Below are 22,415 nucleotides of genomic sequence, written 5' to 3'. Positions count from 1 at the left end.
GTTCGATCTCTAAAAGTTGGAACACTCTAGGGCTCACGTCCTTAAACCCCTTCTCTTCCCTGTATTTACTCTCCAGGTGATCTCATATATGAACTTAAATACCATCTATATGTAGATGGCTCCCAAATTTATGTCTTTTTTAGTGAAGTATACTTGACTTACAGTATTGTATTAGGTTGAGATGTACAATACAGTGATTCAATATTTATATACATTACAAAGTGATAACCATGATAAGCCCAGTTACTGTGACATGTTACATTATTATTGACTATATTCTCTCTAAATTTCTCTCTTACCCGCACTTCTTTACCTCTGAACTGTACATCCCACTGCTTCCTCGACACCTCCATGTGGATAAGCTGACAGGCTCCCAACTTCTACGCCTTGCCCCCTCCCAAACCTACTCCCCTCCAGCTTTCTTGCCCATCTTCATAGACAGCAACTCAAAACTCAGCCCCACTTCCACACTTCTGCATTCCTTCTCCTCTTAGCTCAAATCTTCCTGTTAGTCATCTTTAACTGTTCTTTTCTACTTCATGCCCAGCCACTCAACAATCACTGTCGGCTCTACCTGCAAAACAGCCACACTTCACCTCACTTCTCTGCGCTCCCTCCACTCTCACTCCAGCCTAAGCCACTGCCATCTCACCTGGATTATTAACATTGGCCACTAGCTGCTGCCACCCTTGCTTTCTAACCATCTAGTTTACAAATAGCAGCCAAAATAATTCTCTTAAACGGTAATTTAGAACATGTCATCCCTCTAGTCAAAGCCTCTAATGACATCTGTCTTGCTCTAAGTGAAAGCTGAGGTCTTCATATTCTCCTAGACAGCCCTGGGTTCCCCACACTTCCCTTCTCATTTACTTCTCTCCAGCTACACCGGCCTCCTTACCATTCCTTGAACATGCCAAGGTCACTCCCAACAGCCGGCTATTATAACCGCTGAAATGCTTTCTCTCCACTTATGAGTAGCTTGTTTTCTCACTTCCTTCAAACATTCACTCAAATGATGCTTTATGAGAAAGGCCTGCCCTTACCACCCTATCTAAAATGCCAAGTCACTTATCCCACCTGTCTCCAAACCAGTTCTCCCTGTGTCTCTACCCAAATTAATTTTCCTCCATAAAACTTGCTTTGTATTTGCTTACCAGTTTATTGTCTGTGACCCCATTAGAATGTAGGTACATGACGACATGTACCTGTCTTGTTCACTATTGTACCTGCGATGACCAGAACAGAGCTTGGCGCACAGCAGGTGCTTTTAATGAATCAGAGTGGAAGACAGTGTGTGTGCGAAGGGACTGTGAAAGATGATGCTGGGAAGTTGGACAGATTGTGAAGAGTCTTTTTTTTTTTTTTTTTGCTTAGATTGTGAAAAGTCTTAAAGGGACTTAGACTTTATTCCACAGAAGGGGAATCACCAAATGAAGGCTTCTGCACAGACTATGCTGGGCTACTCTCTGTGCTCGAGCACATGGGCCCAGGGCTGGCAATCAGAGTCTCTCTCAGATGGGCTCCAAAAGTTCTCTGGACGACAGGACAGAGCCAGCCCTGCAGCCACGGGATGACATTCCTATTTCTGTTCTCCTATATATAGTCCAGCAGAGAGTAATTATAGTAGCCATATCAAAAGGAGAAAATTACATTCTGGATCAAATATAGCTAAACTTCACTATAATCAGTGGACAGCCTGATCCTGAGGCACATGCTTCCTCATAATATAACAGTGACTCAGAAAGACCCATGATGGCACATGACTTAAGTGGAAGAGGCCAGCAAAGCACAGACCACAGGTTCACAGGAAAATTATCCAGGACTTCGTGACAAAAATCTCTATTCCTATTTTGGCCAACCACTTCATATCCCATTTCCATTTGCAACACAGTTTCTTCTTGTTCTAATTATGCCCAACAAAAATGACTTACAATCTTCAGACGAAAACTGTCACGGTACCAAATGGGTATATAGAACTAAACCAAGGCACACTCGGTTTTTGGACAAGGGCAGACATTCAGTACATGCATACTCGATAAAAAGAGTTGGGGGCTCAGGGCCAGAAGACCTCTTATTCCTGCCTCTGCTCCCTTCGTTGTTACCTACCAGCAGCAGGAGTCAGTCCCTATTACTCTCCAAACTGAGGGCAGGTCTCACTGAGCAATGGAACCCGAGGAGCTACAGACAGCAGAGATTACAGAGTCTATCTATTCAAAGGTAGCTCGTGCATGCCTATTATGTGCCAGGCATTATTTGGAACAGGTAACATCCTTTTTTTTTTTTTTAAGGATTTCATTTATTTATTTTTAAAGAGAGGGGAAGGGAGGGAGAGGGAAACATCAATGAGTGGTTGCCTCTCTAATGCCCCCTACTGAGGACCTGGCTCTAGCCCAGGCATGTGCCCTGACTGGGAATCAAACTGGCAACCCTCTGGTTCGCAGGCTGGCACACAATCCACTGAGCCACACCAGCCAGGACTGGTAACATCCTTTCTTTATCCTAGGCCATTTCTCAGTTCCCCATCATGCCTAGAATCTTCTTCTTCCTTAAAGGCTTTACATTAGGCATTCCTCCCACCAGACTGCAGAAATAAGTGGGACAAGGAAACAGTCACATGAGGAAGCAGAGATGAGACCCCAATAGTCTGTTCCTTTCTGATTCCAGTTCTGGGTGGCCCAGCCATACTTCACTTCCTATCACTGGATTTCTATGAGATCCAATAACCCTCTTGAAGTAAGTTTCTGCCCTTTACCACCATACTTTGGATGCTTATTATTCCCCTTATACTATTAGCTGCTTGAGTGCAGATGCTACATATGATCTTTATTTCATTGTGAGTTATTCATCATATACGCTTTCCACACAGTAGGCACTCCTGCTACCCACAACCCTATTCAGCAACATGGACTGTGGAAGGCATTTCCCTTCAGATGAACCTACTCGGTTCCATATTTGGCTCTCACAGTCAATTCATGCTAGAATGAGCAACTGAATCTGCCACTCTTACTCTAAAATATCCATCTCAGGTAGAAGTTTTTAGTATAGGAAAGCCAATCTCCCTTTAGAATAAAAAATTTAGAGTGTAAAGGAAACAGATAGGAGGCCTAGAATCTTGATTTATGGTTATAAACAGAAATAGATCAAAGGTAACATCAGCCCTGACTGGTTGGCTCAGTTGGTTGGAGCACCAAAAGGTTGCAGGTTCAATTCAAGGTCACGGCACATACCTAGGTTGTGGGTTTGATCCCCAGTCAGGGCAAGTACGGGAGGCAGCCAATCGATTTTTCTCTCTCACATCAATGTTTCTCTGTTTCTCTTTCTCCCTCTCTCCTTCCCCCTCCCTCTGAAAACAATAAACATATCCTTGGGTGAGAATTTAAAAAAAAAAAAAAAAAAAGATAACATCCAATGGTTGCTAAAGGTAGATGGTGACAGGGCAAAAAAAGTGCCCTATGAGTCCTGATACTCGAGCACCTAACACAATACACAACAGACCTATATGAGACACTCAATACATATTTGTTGAGTAAATAAGTAATTGAAGAGCTAGATGGATTGATGGCTGAAATGTGGTATAATGAAAAGAATACTGGGGCCCTGGCTGGGTAGCTCAGTTGCTTAGAGTATTGTCTCTGATATGCAAGGTTGCAGGTTCAATCCCCGGTCAGGGCACATACAAGAAGCAACCAGTGAATGCATAAATAAGTAGTAAAACAAATCGATGTTTCTCTTTCTCCTCTTCTCTCTTTAAAAATCAATTTAAAACAAAATAAGACAAAAAGAATATTGGGCTAGTAACCTAAAGACCTGAGTTCCTATTTCTGCGCTCTCTTAGAGTTGTATGACGTCTGGTGAGACATTTCTCTTAATCTCCACTTTCCTATATGTAAAACTGTGGGATAATAATACCCACTCTGACTACGTCATAGAATTGCATAAGGATAAAACAAAATAAAAATAGAAAAACAGTTTATAAGCTGTAAGTGCTAAACAAATATAAGACATAAAAGATAATAAAGGAATTTATAATGAATTAAAAAGATAATGAAGCTAGATTATATCTTGGGAGAAACAGTGGACACCAAGGGGGAAGTTTTAATGGTTCCAACTCCCTAGAACACTTTTTAAACAAAGAAGATTCATGAGTTATATGTTCATATACACACAAGTATTTAAAAAAATAACTAAGGTCTGATGATTGTTACTGCCACTGTTCACAGACCATTTCTCTACTAGGTGAACAGTGACAGAGAGTAGGAGAATGAGCAGGGTAATGACCAAGAAGGTCATACCTAGAAGAGCTACATATCCAGCAAATGCTTAATAAATATTTTGATAAAATGAAATATGTATGTCAAAGCAGCTTCAGAAACAAAGCAATAACTAATTGCAATAAGTGTATTAAACAATGGAAAAAACAACCTTACTACGGAAGTGAGTAGTGAGATAACTACAGAACCACTTTAGGAATATGACAAATATCATTTAGACCCTTAAAAGGTTAGAAGAAAGCTCTGGCTGGTATGGCTCAGTGGACTGAGCACCAGACTGCAAATTGAAAGGTAACAGGTTCGATTCCCAGTCAAGGCACATGCCTGGGTTGTGGGCCAGATACCTGGTTGGGGTGTGCGAGAGACAACCAACTGATGTTTCTCTGCCTCTCTTTCTCTCTCCCTCTCTTTCTCTCTCCCTTTCCCACTCTCTAAAAAATAAATAAAATAAAACAAAGTAAAAGGTTGAAAGAGGCAAGAAAAAAAAATCCCTGAAACAAACAGAATCACAGTTAAAAATCTAGCTTTACTAAAAAAGTAAAGTTACCTGTGTGCAGATATGATCTTATACACAGAAAATCCTAAAGACTCCACAAAAAAACCTGTTAGAACTATTAAATGAATTCAGCAAAGCTGCAGGACAAAAATCAGTATCCCCAAATCAGCTGTATTTCTACTATACACTAACAATGAGAAATCAAAAAATTTTTTAAGAAAACAATTCCAGTTACATCAAAGAGAACAAAACAGTTATTAGGACTAAACTTAAGCAAGGAGGCAAAAATGCTTGTATTCTGAAAACTACAAAACTGCTGAAAGAAATTAAAGACAATACAAATAAGTGGAAAAACATCTGTATTCATGGGTTGGTTAATATGTCAATAATGCACGAAGCAATCTATGGATTTGATATGACCTTATCAAAATTCCAATCACATTTTTGCAGAAATAAAAAATACGTCCTAAAATTCATATGAAATTTCAAGGGACCCCAAATACCCAAAATCATTTCTAAAAAGACCAAAGCTGAAGAAACCACATTTCCTGATTTCAAAACTTACTACAAGGTAAAAATAACCAAAATAGCGTTGTGCTAGCATAAAGACAGACATAGAGATCAACGGTATAGAGCAGAGAGCCAGAAATAAAGCCTCAGGTACATGGTCAAATGATTTGCAACAAGGGTGCCAAGACCATTCAATAGGAAAGAACAGTCTTTTCAACAAAGAGTGCTACAAAAACAGGATAGCCACATGTAAAAAAAATGAAGTTGGACCCTTACTTTACTACACACAAAAAAACAAAACAAAAATGCAATTCCTCAGCACCCACCTGATGTGATACGGTGCTGTCACTACAAATGAGCAGCGCCAAGACTATGTGACAAAAATGGAGAGATGCTTCTGACAAAGTAAACCAGCAGGAAACAAAACTGTACATATGTTTTTATTACACCTAGGTGAAGCATTTAAAACGGCTGGTAGAAAATATGCGCCACAATAATAAAAACTCTGGGAAGTAGTCAGATTATGGACTGCCTTTCCTTTGTTTTATATTTCAATAATGAGGTTACACAGTGGAAACGTCCCTTTTCCCTCTTTAAATCAACTCCTCAGATCTCTACCAGGAAGCTTCTGGAAACACTAACATCAAGAAATAAAGGCATGATAAACAAACAAAAAAAAAAGAAAGAAAGGAAAACCAACAAAAGGCAGGAGCCCTGGCCACGTGGCTCAGCCGGCTGGCGCATCATTCTGTGCACCGGGAGGCTGCGGGTTTGGCCCCCAGTCGGGGTGTGCGCAGGAGGCAGCCAGTTGATGTTCCTCTCTCACATCAGTATCTTTCTCTCTCCCTCCCTTCCCCTCTCTCTAAAATCAGTGGAAACATGTTCTTGAGTGAAGATTAAAAAAAAGAAGAAGAAATAATAAAGGTTTGTAAGGCTAAGTCCTATGTTTGGAATAAAGCAATACAGCCCTGGATGGTGTGGTTCAGTGGACTGAGCACTGGCCTGCAGACCAAAAGGTTGCCAGTTCAATTTCAGGTCAGGGCACATGCCTAGGTTGCAGGCCAGGTCCCCAGTTGGGGACATGCGAGAGGCTACTAATAGATGTTTCTCTCCCTCCTTCTCCTATCTCTAAAAATAAAAATCTTAAGAAAATAAATAAATAATTAAAGCACCGGTGTGGCCTGCAGTTGGGTGGACGTTATCCAGCAAAGCAAAAGGGTCATGGATCCTGTCCCAGGGCACATGAGAGACACAGTCATCAAAGATCAGAACGATCCCATTTTGAGCTTAGCCCAAAGTCACATAGCTAGTAAGTAGCACAGAAGGGCCTCAAACCTAAGTCCAATGGACTCCAGGCCAAAGTGTGAGGTAGCTGTGGGATATTAGTTAGGGATGCGGAAGGCACCAAGGCAGCCAAAGTCCTAGAAAGGATGTGATCTCCCAGGGAGAGAACACGCAGACCAATAAATTGTTATTCATATACTTGGCTAATTCTTACAGTGTTAAAATAGGCCTTTTCACCCATAAAACGGAGATAGTATGTAATCTGTAGATAGTGCCCACTGAGGGCAAGGACTTTATCACAATTTTTGTATTGCCAGGTTTGCAGTGCCTAGGACAAGTAGACTGCAACAAAGGTTTGCTGAAGCTTTAAATAAAACAAAACCAAACCTCAAAAATTAACTGGCCACAATTAGAAAAATACTACACAACATGAGAACCACGATTTTCTGACCAAAGTATAGCATAAATTTTTCCCATGTTCTCCGTGTAGTGTGTGACAAAGAACAAATGCACTGTTTTTCTGCACCAGTGTGTTTCACGAATTCTTCTGCTGTGAGTAGTACTAGGTAAGAGACAGAACTCGGTGAGACAAGACACTCTTATCCAAAGAAAACAATAAGATACGTGGCCAAAATTGAGGATGGAAGTAATCAAAACTAATAGAAAAAATATTAAATAAAACATCATACAGCCATAGGGCACAATACCATATGTTGCTCTTAAATCAAGTTTCTGAAGAACACTTAAGGATACTAGAAAATGCTTTTGATAAATATAATGAAAAGAATAGGATATAAACCATACCTAGTATGACCATAATTTTGTGTTTATATGTATATGTAGTATCATTTGTGTGTGTGTGTGTGTGTGTGTGTAAATTGTTACCTAGAAAAAAGATTAGAATATACCAAAAATACTATAAGAGTTTCCCTGGGTAGAAAGATTACAGGAGATGCTAATATTCTTTAGGTTTTTCAGTATTTCTAACATATCTGGAAAGAGTACATTTTCATTTTAAAACAAAAAACATCTGATAAACAAAAGAAAGATAGCACTCACTTTCTTTCTTTTTCTAGAATTCTTTGTGGGGTCAGGCTTCTCAAACTCTGCCGACTTTGCTTCTTCCTTCTCCTCATCTTCATCAGGTATCAGAGAGTATTTGGTCCCACCTGGCTGCATGAAACAATCCTTTGCAAAGTGGCCTGCAGAAGGGAAGCAGGAAAGGTAGAGAGGGAAGAATCAGTCTTCCTCTCAGCAGGTGGATCTTCCCCAGAGGCTCCTGGAAGGGGCTAGCTGGTTCGGCAGCTGTTACTCAGTTCGTTCAGGGCAGCTTTTGGAATCAGAGCAGATTTTCTGTCACCTCAAGAAAGCATTGCTCACTCAACCAGAGCCTGAGTAGCAGCTGGTCCTGAAGCTGTGAGAAACACTGGTGCTGCTTTGGAAATGGCAAGGATATGAGGATGCAGGCTGGTGCTGCCCTCTATTAGCAGTGGAGCTTAGCAATTTTTAAAGATGTGTTTGGAACTTACTCCTGACAACAATAGGCTGCTCCAGAGAGCAGAATGCTTAGTAGAGGGAGCCAAGTGGCAGGCCAGGGCCCTAAAGGAAGACAGCTCTAGGGCAGCTGGCAGGAAGGCAGCATCCAAGCTAGCACACAGAGACACAGGCAGTCACTAGGGGCACTCAGCATTCACAGACTGTCAGGTCTGGCAAGAGCCCTAGAGATCATCAAATCCAACACTGCATTTGCAGAGAATATGAAGGTCCAGAGTAGAGAAGTAGCTCAAGGTCACACAGCAGCAGAGCTAAAACTTACCTGGGGTCTTGTGCCTCCCTGCCCTACGCTCTTTCTATTGTGCCAAAACCAACCACCTTTGGCCCAGCCTTTGCTGACTGGGCCTAAAGTGCTATCAAAGGCCCCTTTACCAGATGCTACACAGCTGGTTTTGTCTAAGCTTGTTGTGGATCCTATCTCAGTGACACAGAGAACTGGATAAGATCATCAAAAACATACATAAACTACTCTGTAACTGAATCCAGAAGCTGGATGGTGCCTGGAAGAGGAGTACAGCATAAAATTTTCCAAATGCATGGAATGCTCCCACAACTGCCCTGAGGAGGTATTTTTTTTCTCTCAATTTTACTTTCCCTTCCTCCCTCTAGATGAATGATAAGTAGGGGCTTAAACCCCACAACCTCACCCAGGGCACAAAGGATGCTACCAGTCATTGTAGAACTATCACAAGGCTAGGTAGATGGAAGGCCAGGGAGAAGCGGTGACAAATTGAGGTCACTCTGAAAACGAGAAGTTGGCAATCCCTCTCATTATAGCTCCAGCAAGGAAGTCAGGCTGAAAGAGCTCTTTAATATTTGAGTAAGACTGGAGGAAACCTGAGGAAACAGAGCTAAAAGTAAATGACTAGCGTGTGTTCTTTATTACTACAAGGATGTTGTATTCAAAACTCTGAAGTTAAAGAGATGAACAAGAAAGGGTTTAACTTGGATCCTTAAAGAATATATTTTTAAGTGTCCCAGGTTTGATTCCCAGCCAGGGTACATGCCTGGGTTGCAGGCCATAACCCCCAGCAACCGCACACTGATGTCTGTCTGTCTGTCTGTCTGTCTCTCTCTCTCCCTTCCCTCTCTAAAAATAAATAAATAAAATCTTAAAAAAAAACACATTGTGTATAAAAAAAAAAGAGTATAGTTTTAGCTACTTAATTCTTGCAGCCGAACAACAATGGTCCTTGGAGATAACATTTAGAGCGTTAATCATAATCCAACACTCTTACCTCCCTGGCATAGCACCTGGGGCATTGCCCAGGTAGGGAGGCATCAGCTGCAGAAGGTGGGGAGAGGTGGTGATAACATAACCAGGGCCAGCAGCAGAGTTAGCATTCAGAAAAAGAAAGGAAAAGTAGCAAGCCGCGGACTCTGATGTAAGACCATCACCTGGATTAAAAACAGGGTGAATTAAACTCACTAGGCTGCTCATCCAGTAAAGGGTCTGTCTATATGGAGAGAAAGACTGAAACGGCAGAGCCTTCACCTTACCTTTACAGCCACACTTCTTGCAGGTAGTGTTCAGGACAGCCTCAAGGGTGATCTTCTGCCCAGTGTAATCCTGGAAGGACCGTCTCCGCCTCTCTTCTTGCCTGTAACGAAAAGGATACTGTGTCTGTTGGCTCTCTTAAGAGTAGTGGCCAGAGATACTACAAGGTCATGCTGTGTGTTGGTTTTTTGTCTTGCTTTTGGCAGGCAGAAGGAAGAAAGAAGGAAAGGCATTGGGCATAAGAAGATATGTGGTAAAAGCAATGGCATGACATAAGAGTTTTTTCATTCAAGACAGGCTCTGAATTGATAATTATGAATGGACTAGACTTCATCCCACTGATGAATAGAGGATAGAGACATAATTTACTCACCTCACTAAGTCTCCTACAACCGTTACAACAGGGGTATCAACTTCATTTTCACCGAGGGCCACAACAGCCTCGCAGTTGCCTTCAAAGGGCCAAATGTAATTTCAACTCCTTCACCATTAAGGAGTAGTTACATGTATATAGTCCTAAAATTATTTTGGCCCTTTGAAGGCAACCAGGAGGCTGATGTAGCCCCAGGTGAAAAAGAACATCCCTGCCTTACAAGGTCACTCGTGGGTTGAAAAGATCTTCAAAGACTTCCCAGAAAATCAAGTCCAAATTCCTTACCTTGACATTCTGCCTTTAGCCTACTTTTCCCGCCTTATTTTTACCTGTGCAATATGCTCTAGCCAAACCAGACTATTTTACGTTCTTCAGATGGTTCACTGCTTCTGCTTGCGCAGTTCTCTCTGAAACGCTCTGCCTCTCCTCCTTACTCCCACCTCCCCACACCAAACACGGTAAGGCTCAGCTGAAGTACCCCCTCTCCTGCTACCAAGTATTCTTCCCTGAGCCAGAATTCCTCTCTTTGTTCACATTCCCATAGCACATCTAAAAGTCCTAAGCTTTTGACCAAGGAATAATATACATAAAGGAAAGTGTTCCCAGCACACAGCTTGTGATTTTCACAATGTGAGCATATCCTAGTCACCAGTACTCGGATGGAGACAGAACACTCCTAGCACCTCAGAAGCCCCTCTGGTTACCGTGCCTCCCCCGGTGGTAACCACTGCTCTGATTCTACCAGCGCAGATTAGTTTTACTTATTTTTGTAAATTATATAAATGGAATCATAGGATATGGACCCTTCTGTGTCTGTTTTTTTCTTTTTCCCACTTATTTGTGAGACCCATCCACATTGTTGTATGTAGTTTTTTCTAATTTGCTATATTTTGCTGTTGATGTAAAGTACTTGAGTAATTTCTATTCTGAACAGTGCTTCTATGGACTTTCTTGCACATCTTTTGGTGAACATATATATACTACATGCATTTCTACTGGGAAATACCCAGCTCCAGGCAGCAGTGGAACTATTAGGTTATGGGCATCCGCTTTAGCAGACACTGCCAGACAGTCTTCCACAGTGTGCTTAACAACAGGCCCCCACCAGCAGAGCCTAAGCACCCCCATTATCTTAGCTCTTATTGTTTACCTTTACTGTAACACACGATACCTGCACAGAGGAGGTACTCAGAAAATGTTTCACTGAAGACTGCCGCCTTAGTCACTCTCTTTCAAACTCTACCTGTACCCTGTACCCACTTCAGTCTTAGCACATATCACACTTTATTGCACCATGTATTTACGTTTCTTCTCTAGATTATAAGCACTTTCTGCAATATTTTACTTCTTTGTTTTCCTGGCACCTTGGCCCAAGGCAAGGCAAGCAATGACTATAAATGTTGAAATTCATTTGCTCTTCACCTAAAATATTTTTTTCTTTACCTGAATCTCTTTAACTTTAAACTCTGACTTTACCTAAGATTTTTCCAACCATTCTCTGGGTCAGTACGGAGTTCAACAAAAACAGAAATATTCTGTTGAAAGAATCACATTACCTAGAGAAATGCAGGATGACAATGTCAAGGCAGAACAAAGCTTAGCCAGCATTTCCTGGGATGTGCAGGCTCCAGAGAGGCAATGGGGAGGGCAAAGCCATTCCATGTTCTTGTCCCAGTCACTATCGAAAGTTCAGCTAAAATATTATGTCTTTTATAATTCACTTTATTTTGTTAGATCTTTACACTTTTCCTCACCTTCTATACCATGTATAGGACTTCAAAGTTAAAGGTTATGCCTTATTCGTCTCTATATCTAGGCAGGCAGCAAGCATACTCCCTAGCACACCATATCCAATGGAAGGAAGTAATGGCAATGTTCTATAAAGTTATGTTTGTACTATTTACTGCTTATGTCTGCAACCAATAGCTGCCCTTCTAATGTGGCTACTGACTGAGGAACTGGATATTAAATTTTATTTACTTTTAATTAATTTATACTTACATAGCCATATGCAACTAGCTGCTACCTAGTCAGACGATACAGACAAGCATATGATTTACGTTCTGAAAATGTCTGCTCAGACCCCTAGCTTTTACCCTAGAAGAACCTTACTCAAGTGACAGGGGTCTGAGGAGTCATGTGAGAGGACCCGTTCCAAGAGTGAGGCTTGAGTACCAAAAACGAAGGCAAGGGGAGTGGACAGAGAAACAGGGAGTTACGTATCAAGAGACATAAAGTTTAATCAAGATCAGTAAGTTCTATAGGTCTAATGTATAACACTGTATCTATAGTCAACAGGACTCTATCATACACTTAAAAAGCTGTTAAACACATAGATCTGATGTTGTATTCTCACCACAATAAAATAAAATTTAAAAAATAGGGCAGGATCTTTGAAGACAGAACTTGAGCAGCCACCAATGCCATGGCTTTCAGATGTCCTTATTTGTAGAGCTGCGTTTCAAGTGGCTGTCAGTTGAAAATTAAGCCAACCCTCATTATAATCGATTCCAATATTCTGTGGATTCTAACATACTACAAACAAAATCATACCTCCTACCTAACACTCAATTCAACAAATGTGTCACTCACACATGTCTCCCTTTCTGTCCTTATTGCCATCATGCTAGTTTAAGTTTCATTACATTTTTTCTTAACATTTTTAAAATTTATTGATTTTAGAGAGGGAAGAAAAGAGAGAGCACGTGTGAACACATGAAGAGAGAGGGAGAAAGAGAAGAGAGAGAAACATTGATTTGTTGTTCCACTTATTGTTGCATTCTTTGGTTGCTTTTTGTATGTGCCCTGACCGGGGATCGAACCCGCAAACTTTGTGTATTGGAATGATGCTCTAACCCACTGAGCTACCCGGCCAGGGCTTAGGCTTCATTACATTTCAGGTAAACTGTAATAATACCTAGTCCTGGCTGTTGTGGCTCAGTGTATTGAGATCCAGCCTGAGAACCAAAGGGTGACCAGTTCGATTCCCAGTCAGGACAACACATGGCTGGGTTGTGGTATAGGTCCCCAGTAGGGGGCAACCACACACTGATGTTTCCCCCTCTTTCTCCTTCCCCTCTCTCTAAAAATAAACAAATAAAATCTTTAACAAAATGTAATAATACTTTCAATGGTCTCTCTGTGTCCAATTTTCCTCCTCCAATCCCTCCAACACAAGTAGTTGGATTAATCTTTTTTTTTCCAGCTCAATTAATAAGTGTCAAGCACCAGGGCTAGTAGTAATGATATGAGTAAGTATATTAAAATGATGGGACCTAGTCCTTTTCCTCAAGGAGCTGATAGTCTAGCAGCAGAGAGAGAGATATAAACAGATAATAATATTGCGGGGAATCATAAATGGTCTTTCTAAAGACTATACTATGCTGTCTTACCTAATTGGAAACTGACTTTAGCCCCGTTCCATTTGCAGACTCATTTATTAGATGACCTTGGTAAGTCCTTGGGGCCCGAGGAAATGAAATCTAAGATAGCTAGGCTTTGGTGGAAAATGAAAGCCAGCTGACAAACTCCGTGGCTAAAGGCAACTCGAAGATACTGAGCATAACAGGGCAAAGCCAGAGAATGGGAGACCTGGAGAGAATAGTCTGATCAGGAGTCTTTCCCATTTAAAGGCTTAAAAAAAATCCACATTCTTTGTCTGGTATCCAAAGCTCTTCACGATCTGAACCCAACATATCTTTCAAGGTTTACACTCTAGTACTTGATCAAACCCTCTCCTTTCCTTAAACAAGACTCCTGAATGTGTCATGTGCTTCTCTGCCTCACGTCTTTCCTCAAACTATTTCTTCTGCCCGGAATACCATTCCTGCCCCTCCTGCCTGACAAAATCTTATCCTTTCCTAGCAAAGGTGCCAGGAAAACAAACATAAGTAAAATGTTGCAAAAAGGGCTCATGATCTAGAGAAGAAACAAATATATGGAACAATAAAGTGTGATATGTGCTAAGACTGAAATGTGTATAGGATACAGTCAGGGAAAGAAATACAGAATGGTTAAGACCTTGGTTATTACTAGGTCTTCAAGACCTAGTTCAAATGCTACTTTTCTGATCACTGGGGCCTTAAATCAACTCTTCCTCTTCAAACTAACTCCTAGAATCCTTTTAAAAAATGTAAAAGATTTTATTAATTTTAGCGAGAGAGGGAAGAGAGAGGGAGAGCAACATCAATGTGTGGTTCCTCTCACACGTAGGGGTACTGGGGACCTGGCCCGCAACCCAGGCATGTGCCCCCGCCTGGGAATCAAACTAGCGACCTTTTGGTTTGCAGGCTGGCACGCAATCCACTGAGTCACCAGCCAGGGTGTAGAATCCTTCCTTTAAACTACTCTTTTAGCATTTATTACGTGTTGCCCTATATTAAAGTTATCTGCATAATTATTTCATTATACTAGGCAGTGAGGTCCTTACAGAAAACTTGGTATTGCCACTGTATCTCAAGTAGAATATGAACCCAGTGAGTACTTGCTGAACGAAGGAATAAATGGATGCACTAAATGGCTGCTACACATCAGGCACTACAGGAAATAAGAAAGATAAGATCCAGCTCCCATTCTCACGGCTTTATTCATTCAGAAGAAAAGGTATGATAATCACGGATATTAGAAGAAAAACAAAGAATCATAAAACAGTAACTACAAGTAGCTATTATAAATTAAGTTCTATTATAGGCTAGACAATAAGCTAGGCTCTTTACAAACAAGATTTTATTTAAATCATTCCATCATTTCTGAGATGTAGGTGTCATTACCTCCATTTTAGAGTGAAGAAGTTAGGAGTCAGAGAGACTAGGTAATCTGCTCAAGGTCATATACTACTTGGGGCAGAATTAGGACTCTTTCTGATTCAAGTCTAACTCTAAAACCTGTCATCATTCCATTATGCCATGCTTCTTTCCTGGGTGCAGCTCTAGAAATAGTTACAATAAAAGTTACTGATCAGCCCCTTGGTTATCGCTAGAAATAGCGTATATGTGGAAATATGCCCAGCATAAACCCAAGGAGCCCTTTCCCTTTCCTACTCTTATTGTTTTGAGAAAGAGAAGTAGCTCTTTTTATCTTACTTGTTTTTGTATTTTACCCTTATAGGGGTGGCTTTGAGAAATTTCATTGTTTCTTAATGAATCTTTTTAGCATAGAATTATTCAGAGCAGAAGCAATTTATTACAATGCAATCAGTAAAGGCAAGAATTAAAGAATATTTCTGAGCTGAATTATAAAAGATTTCTACGGCAAATGGAAAGTGTTTTGTCAATAACAGCCCTACAAACATGTCAATATTTACAGACCAAACTACAGAAATGTGAAAAACTCTCTAAGTCACATGCAACAGCTAGAAGCATCATGTGGTGAAAAGGGCATTAGCTTTAATGTCAGAGAAACTGAGATTAAAGATCCTAAACTGTGATAATTTGCCATATAATCACAGGCAAGTAATTACCAAGCATCAGGCTAGAAACTAGAGAGAATACTCAGTCTTTGCAGGTTGTTATGCATATTAGGTGCACTACTAATGTATAGAAACTGACTTGCATAACACCTAGCACACAGTATATATCTAATAAATATCACTTCCCTTCCTTTTAGGTAAAATTCCTTCATATCCAAAGTGATTTCACTGAGAACAATAAAGACAGGGTTTCCAAACTTTTCATCACCAAGATCCCACTCAAATAACATTTTTTTCTTGTTTTTTTTTTTAAATTAATCTGTAACATAACTGCCACTGAGAGCACCTGATTAGCACAACATAAATAATGTGGTATTTTATCATTAAAAGCAACAAAATAATACCATGGTTAACCCGAGGATAAATGTATGCTTTTGGCTGGCTTCCTCAAATACTGGAGGCAGTTCATAAACCCCCAAGACTCCTTTTCAAGGGATTGTAAGGATTGAGGGACCCCTGGTTAGAAATCACTGGCATATATATTCAAGAAATAGTTTGAGACAGATGGTAAATTCTCCATATCACCGGACATCATTCTACATAAACAGAAAATCTTCCACACCTACATTAAAGGTCAGAAGAGCCAACGAAAGTGGCTATGCTCAGAGTGCAGGGCACCCTAAGAGACAGGCATCTAAGCCCCCCTGGGTGGCTCCTAGATTGCCCTACCTTCCTCTTTGGTCTCTACCTTTCTCAGTCCCAGTGCCAGGAGAGAAGCAAATAACAGGTACTTCAGGAATGCTCGCTGGCTAACTGGTTAAAGAGCAGAAACACCTAGCTGGCGTAGCTCAGTGGATTGAGCACGGGCTGTGAACCAAAGTGTCGCAGGTTCGATTCCCAGTCAGGGTACATGCCTGGGTTGCAGGCCATGACTCCCAGCAACCGCACATTGATGTTTCTCTCTCTCTTTCTCCCTCCCTTCCCTCTCTAATAAATAAATAAAATCTTTAAAAAAAAAAAGAGCAGAAACAGAAAGAATAAGAAGACAAAACCAACAACGGAGCACTTCTGCGCTGGGAGCTCTGCATGTTAGAAGTGTCATCTATAACACTTTATACCTCTAAACACCAAGAATCATAAAGGTTATATTGCTCATCACAGTCTATAAATGGCAGGGTTCCCAGTTAGCCTGATTCACTACAGCATTCTATGGTTTGAGAGGCAGAAGAATTTTAGCCTTTCCAAACCTTTTACCTACTCAATGATAACGTTGTTGGGGTCGAGGTCTTTTCCAGTCCCTTGGTTGACAACTTTCATGGAGAGGGATACTTTTATCCTATCATTTTTCATCTGAAAAAGACAAAAGCAAAGTCACCAAAAGCTCACAGTATATTATTTAGACTTCTGATCTAGAATGATCTAAGAAACAAAGCTGCTGTCATCATAACAAACAACTCCTCTAATGGCCATGGTCCTATGCTAAAAGCGCTGGTGGCACTAATAAGCATAATAGGCAGATCCTGTGGCAGAAGAATTTTAAGAAACGTTTTTTATCTCATTCTTGTCCCTCTTGCAGGGGGGGGTGGGGGGGGACACAAAAATAGTTGCTCGGAAATCCAAGGCCTGTCGAGGTAACCCAGCGGCAAAGGAAAGCTGTTTCTTCTAGGTGAGTTCAGCGACATGATCAATGCAGAGATCCATGAACCCAGAATGGGTCTCAGAACACCCCAGGAGACCAGCTCTCCTTTTGGACTTAGTCTAGAGCTTCTGTAAACATGAACACAATCGTTAGCCACACTGGCCTTTTTTTGCTTCCTCAAGCACTTGAAGCCCTTCACTTGAGGGTTTTGCACCAGCTATGTTCTTTCCCTAGAATATTCTTACCCAACTTCTCATGACTACCTCCTTTTACTCTGGGTCTCGGCTCATATACCATCTGCTCATAAAGCCTGTTCCTGACCACTTGATCTAAATCTACCTCTCATATTGTTTGGACCCATTATAGCACTTATCGTGATTGTAATCATTTTTAATTTGTTTACTTTTTTTTGGTCTCCTCCAGTTATATTCTATGTAAGTTCTATAACAGCTGGAGTCACTTATGTCTGGTTCACTCTTGAATCCCTCAGACCGAGCACATAGTAAACACTCAAGTACTGTTGAATAACCTCTCTCGGGCCTGTCTCCCCTGCCATTCTCTGGGAGAAGAGCAGGCCTCGTGGACGTTCGTATTTCCGCTCTGCTCTACCCACCCACACACAGCCCACATGCTCTCATGTGAGCTGCTAACAGGCTCCTTCAGAGCGTTCTCACTTCCCTCGTGTTGCACGGAGCCAGGTATTAGGAAAAATGACTGTAAACTCTATGTCCTTTTTGTTTTGGTTCACACGTGGCAAGTGTGAAGTGTACGTGGCAAGAATTCTTTAAAGTTTGTGAGACAGACTATTAAAGCCTAGACCCATAGATTGACTAAGTTTCCTTCTTTCCTTTTAGTTCTTCACATCCACCATTTGGGCAAACTTCAGGGAAAGAAGTTTTATAAACGTGCACTTGTTGTACCACACTTACTGTAGTTCACACCATTCCTTCTGAGTTTGCAGAAGCGCCAGACAGAAGGTTTAAATTCAGGTCAGATTATGGTGGCAGGATTCAAAATGAGATTCTCAGCCATAGTTAACAACATATATACACTCACTATCATGAAATACCAGGAAAATCCAAGCCTTTCTTAATCCTTTCTAACCAGATGAAAAAGTTACATAGAACTTTACCTCTCGGCCAATAAGCTTCACCCATACTTTGTCTCCAACATCTACTATCTCAGAAGGCTTATCCACACGGCAGGATGACATGTGAGTTCGATGGACCAGACCTGGGCACAAGAAAAAGAAATCAAATAAAACACAAGGTACGTCTGGTGTTGTACTCTATGTCTAGATACTCTGAATAACAAAGTTAACAGTAAGATGGCAGCTGGGTCCCTGGCTGGTGTGGCTCAGTGGGCTGAGCACTGGCCTGCAAACAGAAAGGTCACCAGTTCAATTCCCCATCAGGGCACCTGCCTGGGTTGTGGGCCAGGTCCCCACTTGGGGACGTGCGAGAGGAAACCTAAAGATGCTTCTTTTTACACGTCAATATTTCTCTCCCTCTTTCTTCCTCCCTTCACCTCTCTCTAAAAAAATAAATAAAATCTTTTAAATAAAAAGAGAGATGGGAGTTGGGGATTCACTAAAAAAATGTTCATTGATTTAAAATTGCAAATTAAAACAACTTGAAATCATTTTTTATACATACTCAACTAACAAATATTCTCTAAAATAGTGCTCAATATTAGTAAAATGTAATACAATAACTATACTTGTATAATATGGTAAAAATACCAATTGGTAAAATTCTTTAAAGCACAGGGCATAGAGATGTTATACTTGTGATGCAAAAATATCATCACTGAAATTTTCCCAAAAGAAAAACCTCACAAAAATGTATGGGCATATAAAAAATACTTGCAATAGTATTACCTACAAATGTTAAAAATAAAAAAAACAACAACATTAAAATAGCCTAAGTAACCAATAATTGAAAAATAGCTTGGTAAACTATGGTAAATCTATCAAAAGCAAGAGTTAGCAGCTATTCAAATTATAGTTACAGAAGATATTTATGTAGCTGTTAAATGAAAAAGGGAAATATAAACAAAGTATAATCTTTAATCTATTAAATTAGCAAAATGTTTAGAAAATAATAATACCTTAAGTTGATGAGAATATAGTACAATAAGAAATATTGCTAGGGCTGGCATAAATTTTTAGAAATCATCTAGCAAAGGCTATCAAGAGTGATAAAATATTTAATAAAACTAATTTTTCCTGGCTGACGTAGCTCAGTGGATTGAGCGCAGGCTGCGAACCAAAGTGTCGCAGGTTTGATTCCCAGCCAGGGTACATGCCTGGGTTGCAGTCCATAACCCCAGCAACCACACATTGATGTTTCTCTCTCTCTATCTCCCTCCCTTCCCTCTCTAAAAATAAATAAATAAAATATATATAAAAAAGAGGTAGAATTGTTACTTTAAAAAAACAACTAATTTTAAAATAAGTAATAATTATTAAATAACTTAATAATGACACAATCACATATTTACTACAGATGCTCTTTTTCTGTCTGCCCAAGGTCCTTCCCTTGGAGAACACCTTCATTACACTCTCAAGTCCATGTAATTTGGTTGGAGCCGACCTGAGCCCCAACTGTGGGCCCACGCACAGGCTTAGTTAGTCAAGGTATTTCACCCTGCTGGCTACAGTAATTGATTGGTTCATGGACAGACACAAGACACTAGCTAAATTAAAACATCTTTTCCAAGACTTCTGTCAGGATTGTAAACTACAAAAAGTTAGTAATGCCCATCTTTACCACCAGGTGGCGAAAGTCAGCAAGAGGGAAGCAAAGAATATCAGGTAAACGAGACAAATCCCTGAAGATGTAAACTAATCATTGATACAGCCGTGGTGGAAGCTCGATTTATCCTGCACTCCCGGGCAAAATTAACAAAATGTTTCTCAATTGTGCTTCTGCCCTTGCACCAAGAGTTCTGGCTAATAATTAATTTGACATATAATCACTTCGGGGGCTCTATCCTAAGAAAATAATCTTGTATGTAAGAAAGCTGTATGAATCTGGGAAAACTATCAACATCAAAATATGCAATGTATTTTTAAGAGAAAAAAATTATAAACAACCTAATGTCCAACAACAGGGTAAGGATAAATGAACTATAGTATAGCCACTTGACAGCCCATTAAAAACAATGTTAAAAAATTACATTAAAACATCAATAATTCATTTTTAGTAAATATTTATTGAGTGTCTACTATGTGCCAGGTACTATGGGCAACTAGCATTTTTCCAGGTAAATAACAAAATACAATGCAAAATTGTATAATGTGATTACAAATGCTTAAAGTAGATTTTAAAAATTACAAAGAAATGATCCAAAATGCTATTAACAATGGTTAAACTAGGGCATAAAATCACAGGTTTTCTCTTTTGTTTTCAATTTTTTAAAAAATATGGCTCACTTTCCTCATTGCCTTTTTTTATGTTTTTAGATTTTATGTATTTTTAGAAAGAAGGGAAAGGAGAAAGAGAGAGGGAGAAACATCACATCAATCCACTGCCTCTCTCCTTCACCCCCAACTGGGGACCTGGCCCACAACCCAGACATGTGCCCTGAATGGGAATCAAACCTGTGACCCTTCAGTTACCATGGTTACTGGACCTCACATACCTACTTCAGCTGATTCTGGAGGTTGATGGCCTACCTCTCTGAATGACTCTGGTGCCTCCAAAGTGTTTTATACACCCCGCATTTTTAATTTTAGACCATCACACAATCTCCAAATTGGGTAAATTCCAAGGACCTGGGTTTCCTCCCACCCCCATGCTGTGATGGTGAAATGAGCAGACCAGCCTAACTGGAATGCCTGGAGAGGAAATTCAGGCGTCCTAGGGGAAAGGGAAACCTTTCACTTTGACACTTTTGGCTGCAACAGTCTTCTCATTCTAAAATTCACTTCTTTCTTCAATTGCAAATGGAAGTGGTGAAGGAAATTAATGTTGAACCTAATATACTTCCGTGAACATTTTTTTTTCTCTCCTGAAACAGAAGGTCTACTTATTGGAGTACCAAAAACAAAGAAATAATGGCCGTTACCATTTTTTGTCCTCTAGCCTGATCTCAAAGCAGGTTATTTTTTGGTCTGGTCACCTCCCTTGGTTAAACACTTCTTAAAGTATTGAATAGTTTAAAATTGGAAACAAAAGATCATGTGGTACATGTGAATGACAGAATAATGCCATTGCAATATTTACTAAAAGTATTTTAAAAATCAGAGAAATGGTTATGGTTCAATAAATATAAAAAGCTACAAAATGAATATGTAGAATATAATTTTAATCTCAATGTTTAATTTTATGTACATATGCAACTATAAAGAAACACACCAAATGTTAACAGTGCCCATCTCTGTGTGGTAGTAATATCATACAATGATCATTTTCTTTTGTATTTTTCTATAATAAGCATGCAATCATAAAATATTTTAAATGCAAAATGTAAAATGACATACACTGTAATTGAAATTATATAAAACTATGTCTCATATGGACACAAAAGGAAATATCAAAATAGTTATACTAGGATGTAGGATTTTTATAGTTGAGACATAAAGCTTATTACCAAAACGCCTTAGTTTATAGGGTGACTTAAACAAGGGAAATGGTCTAGCCCTCAGTTTTGAATGCAAATGTCAGGTACGCACTCATAAATCTAAGCCTGCTGCTCAGAGGAATGGTATGAATTAGAGATATAAATGTAGGAGTCTTCAGCATACAGATGCTTATATACTAAAATATATTAACCAGATTGTTAATTTAGTGATTGGTTCAGGGCTTGACACAATTCACTGATTTACTAACTTGTAATAGAGGATATTCTTTCCTTATACCTGGAAGATTCACAGTTCTTTTTTTCTTTCTGGCATAGCATTTTCCTTTATTTAGATTTTTACTTACGTATTTTTAAAGAGGGTAAAAGAAGGAGGAAGAGAGGGAGAGAGACAGTAATGTGTGGTTGCCTATCCTGAGTCCCGTGATGGGGACCTGGCCAGCAACCCAGGCATGTGCCCTGACTAGGAATTGAACCGAGGACCTGTCAGTTCGAAGGCCAGCACTCAATCTACTGACCACACCAGCCAGGGGTGAGATTCACAGTCTTTACCTAGGTAAACGACCCATTGCCCCAGTATCAAATACCTGAAAAATTAGACCTGTGATCAGAAACCGCTTCAACATGAAATCAGAACAGAAGTGTGACAAATATCTTGAGATATTTTTCCAGTAAGTTTAATGGACTATCACTTCCTCATAAAAGAATCCATCTCTCTAGCTCCTGTCATCGGATTCATTTCTCTCTAAATAAGACAGACAATACCAAGTTCAGATTCCGGGGCTTTCTTTTACTATGT

The 22,415-nt window shown here is 40.0% G+C and overlaps 1 protein-coding gene across 2 annotated transcripts in view; it reads right to left on the bottom strand.

The window, feature by feature from the left end:
- The window catches only part of ZCCHC17 (zinc finger CCHC-type containing 17), a 53,653-nt gene that overhangs the window by 5,689 nt on the left and 25,549 nt on the right, over window positions 1–22,415 (bottom strand). For both annotated transcript variants that reach the window (XM_028511988.2, XM_036025670.1), the window contains 4 exons: window positions 18,165–18,265; window positions 16,652–16,743; window positions 9,616–9,716; window positions 7,621–7,763 (listed from right to left, as the gene is read on the bottom strand). In XM_028511988.2, coding sequence (XP_028367789.1) covers window positions 7,621–7,763; window positions 9,616–9,716; window positions 16,652–16,743; window positions 18,165–18,265 — 437 coding nt within the window. The remainder of the gene's footprint in view (window positions 1–7,620; window positions 7,764–9,615; window positions 9,717–16,651; window positions 16,744–18,164; window positions 18,266–22,415) is intronic.

This window comes from Phyllostomus discolor, chromosome 5, assembly GCF_004126475.2.
Source record: "Phyllostomus discolor isolate MPI-MPIP mPhyDis1 chromosome 5, mPhyDis1.pri.v3, whole genome shotgun sequence".
Taxonomy (NCBI): Eukaryota; Metazoa; Chordata; class Mammalia; order Chiroptera; family Phyllostomidae; genus Phyllostomus; species Phyllostomus discolor.
Note: the sequence above shows the minus strand (reverse complement) of the source record. Positions and strands in the feature narration are given on the sequence as shown.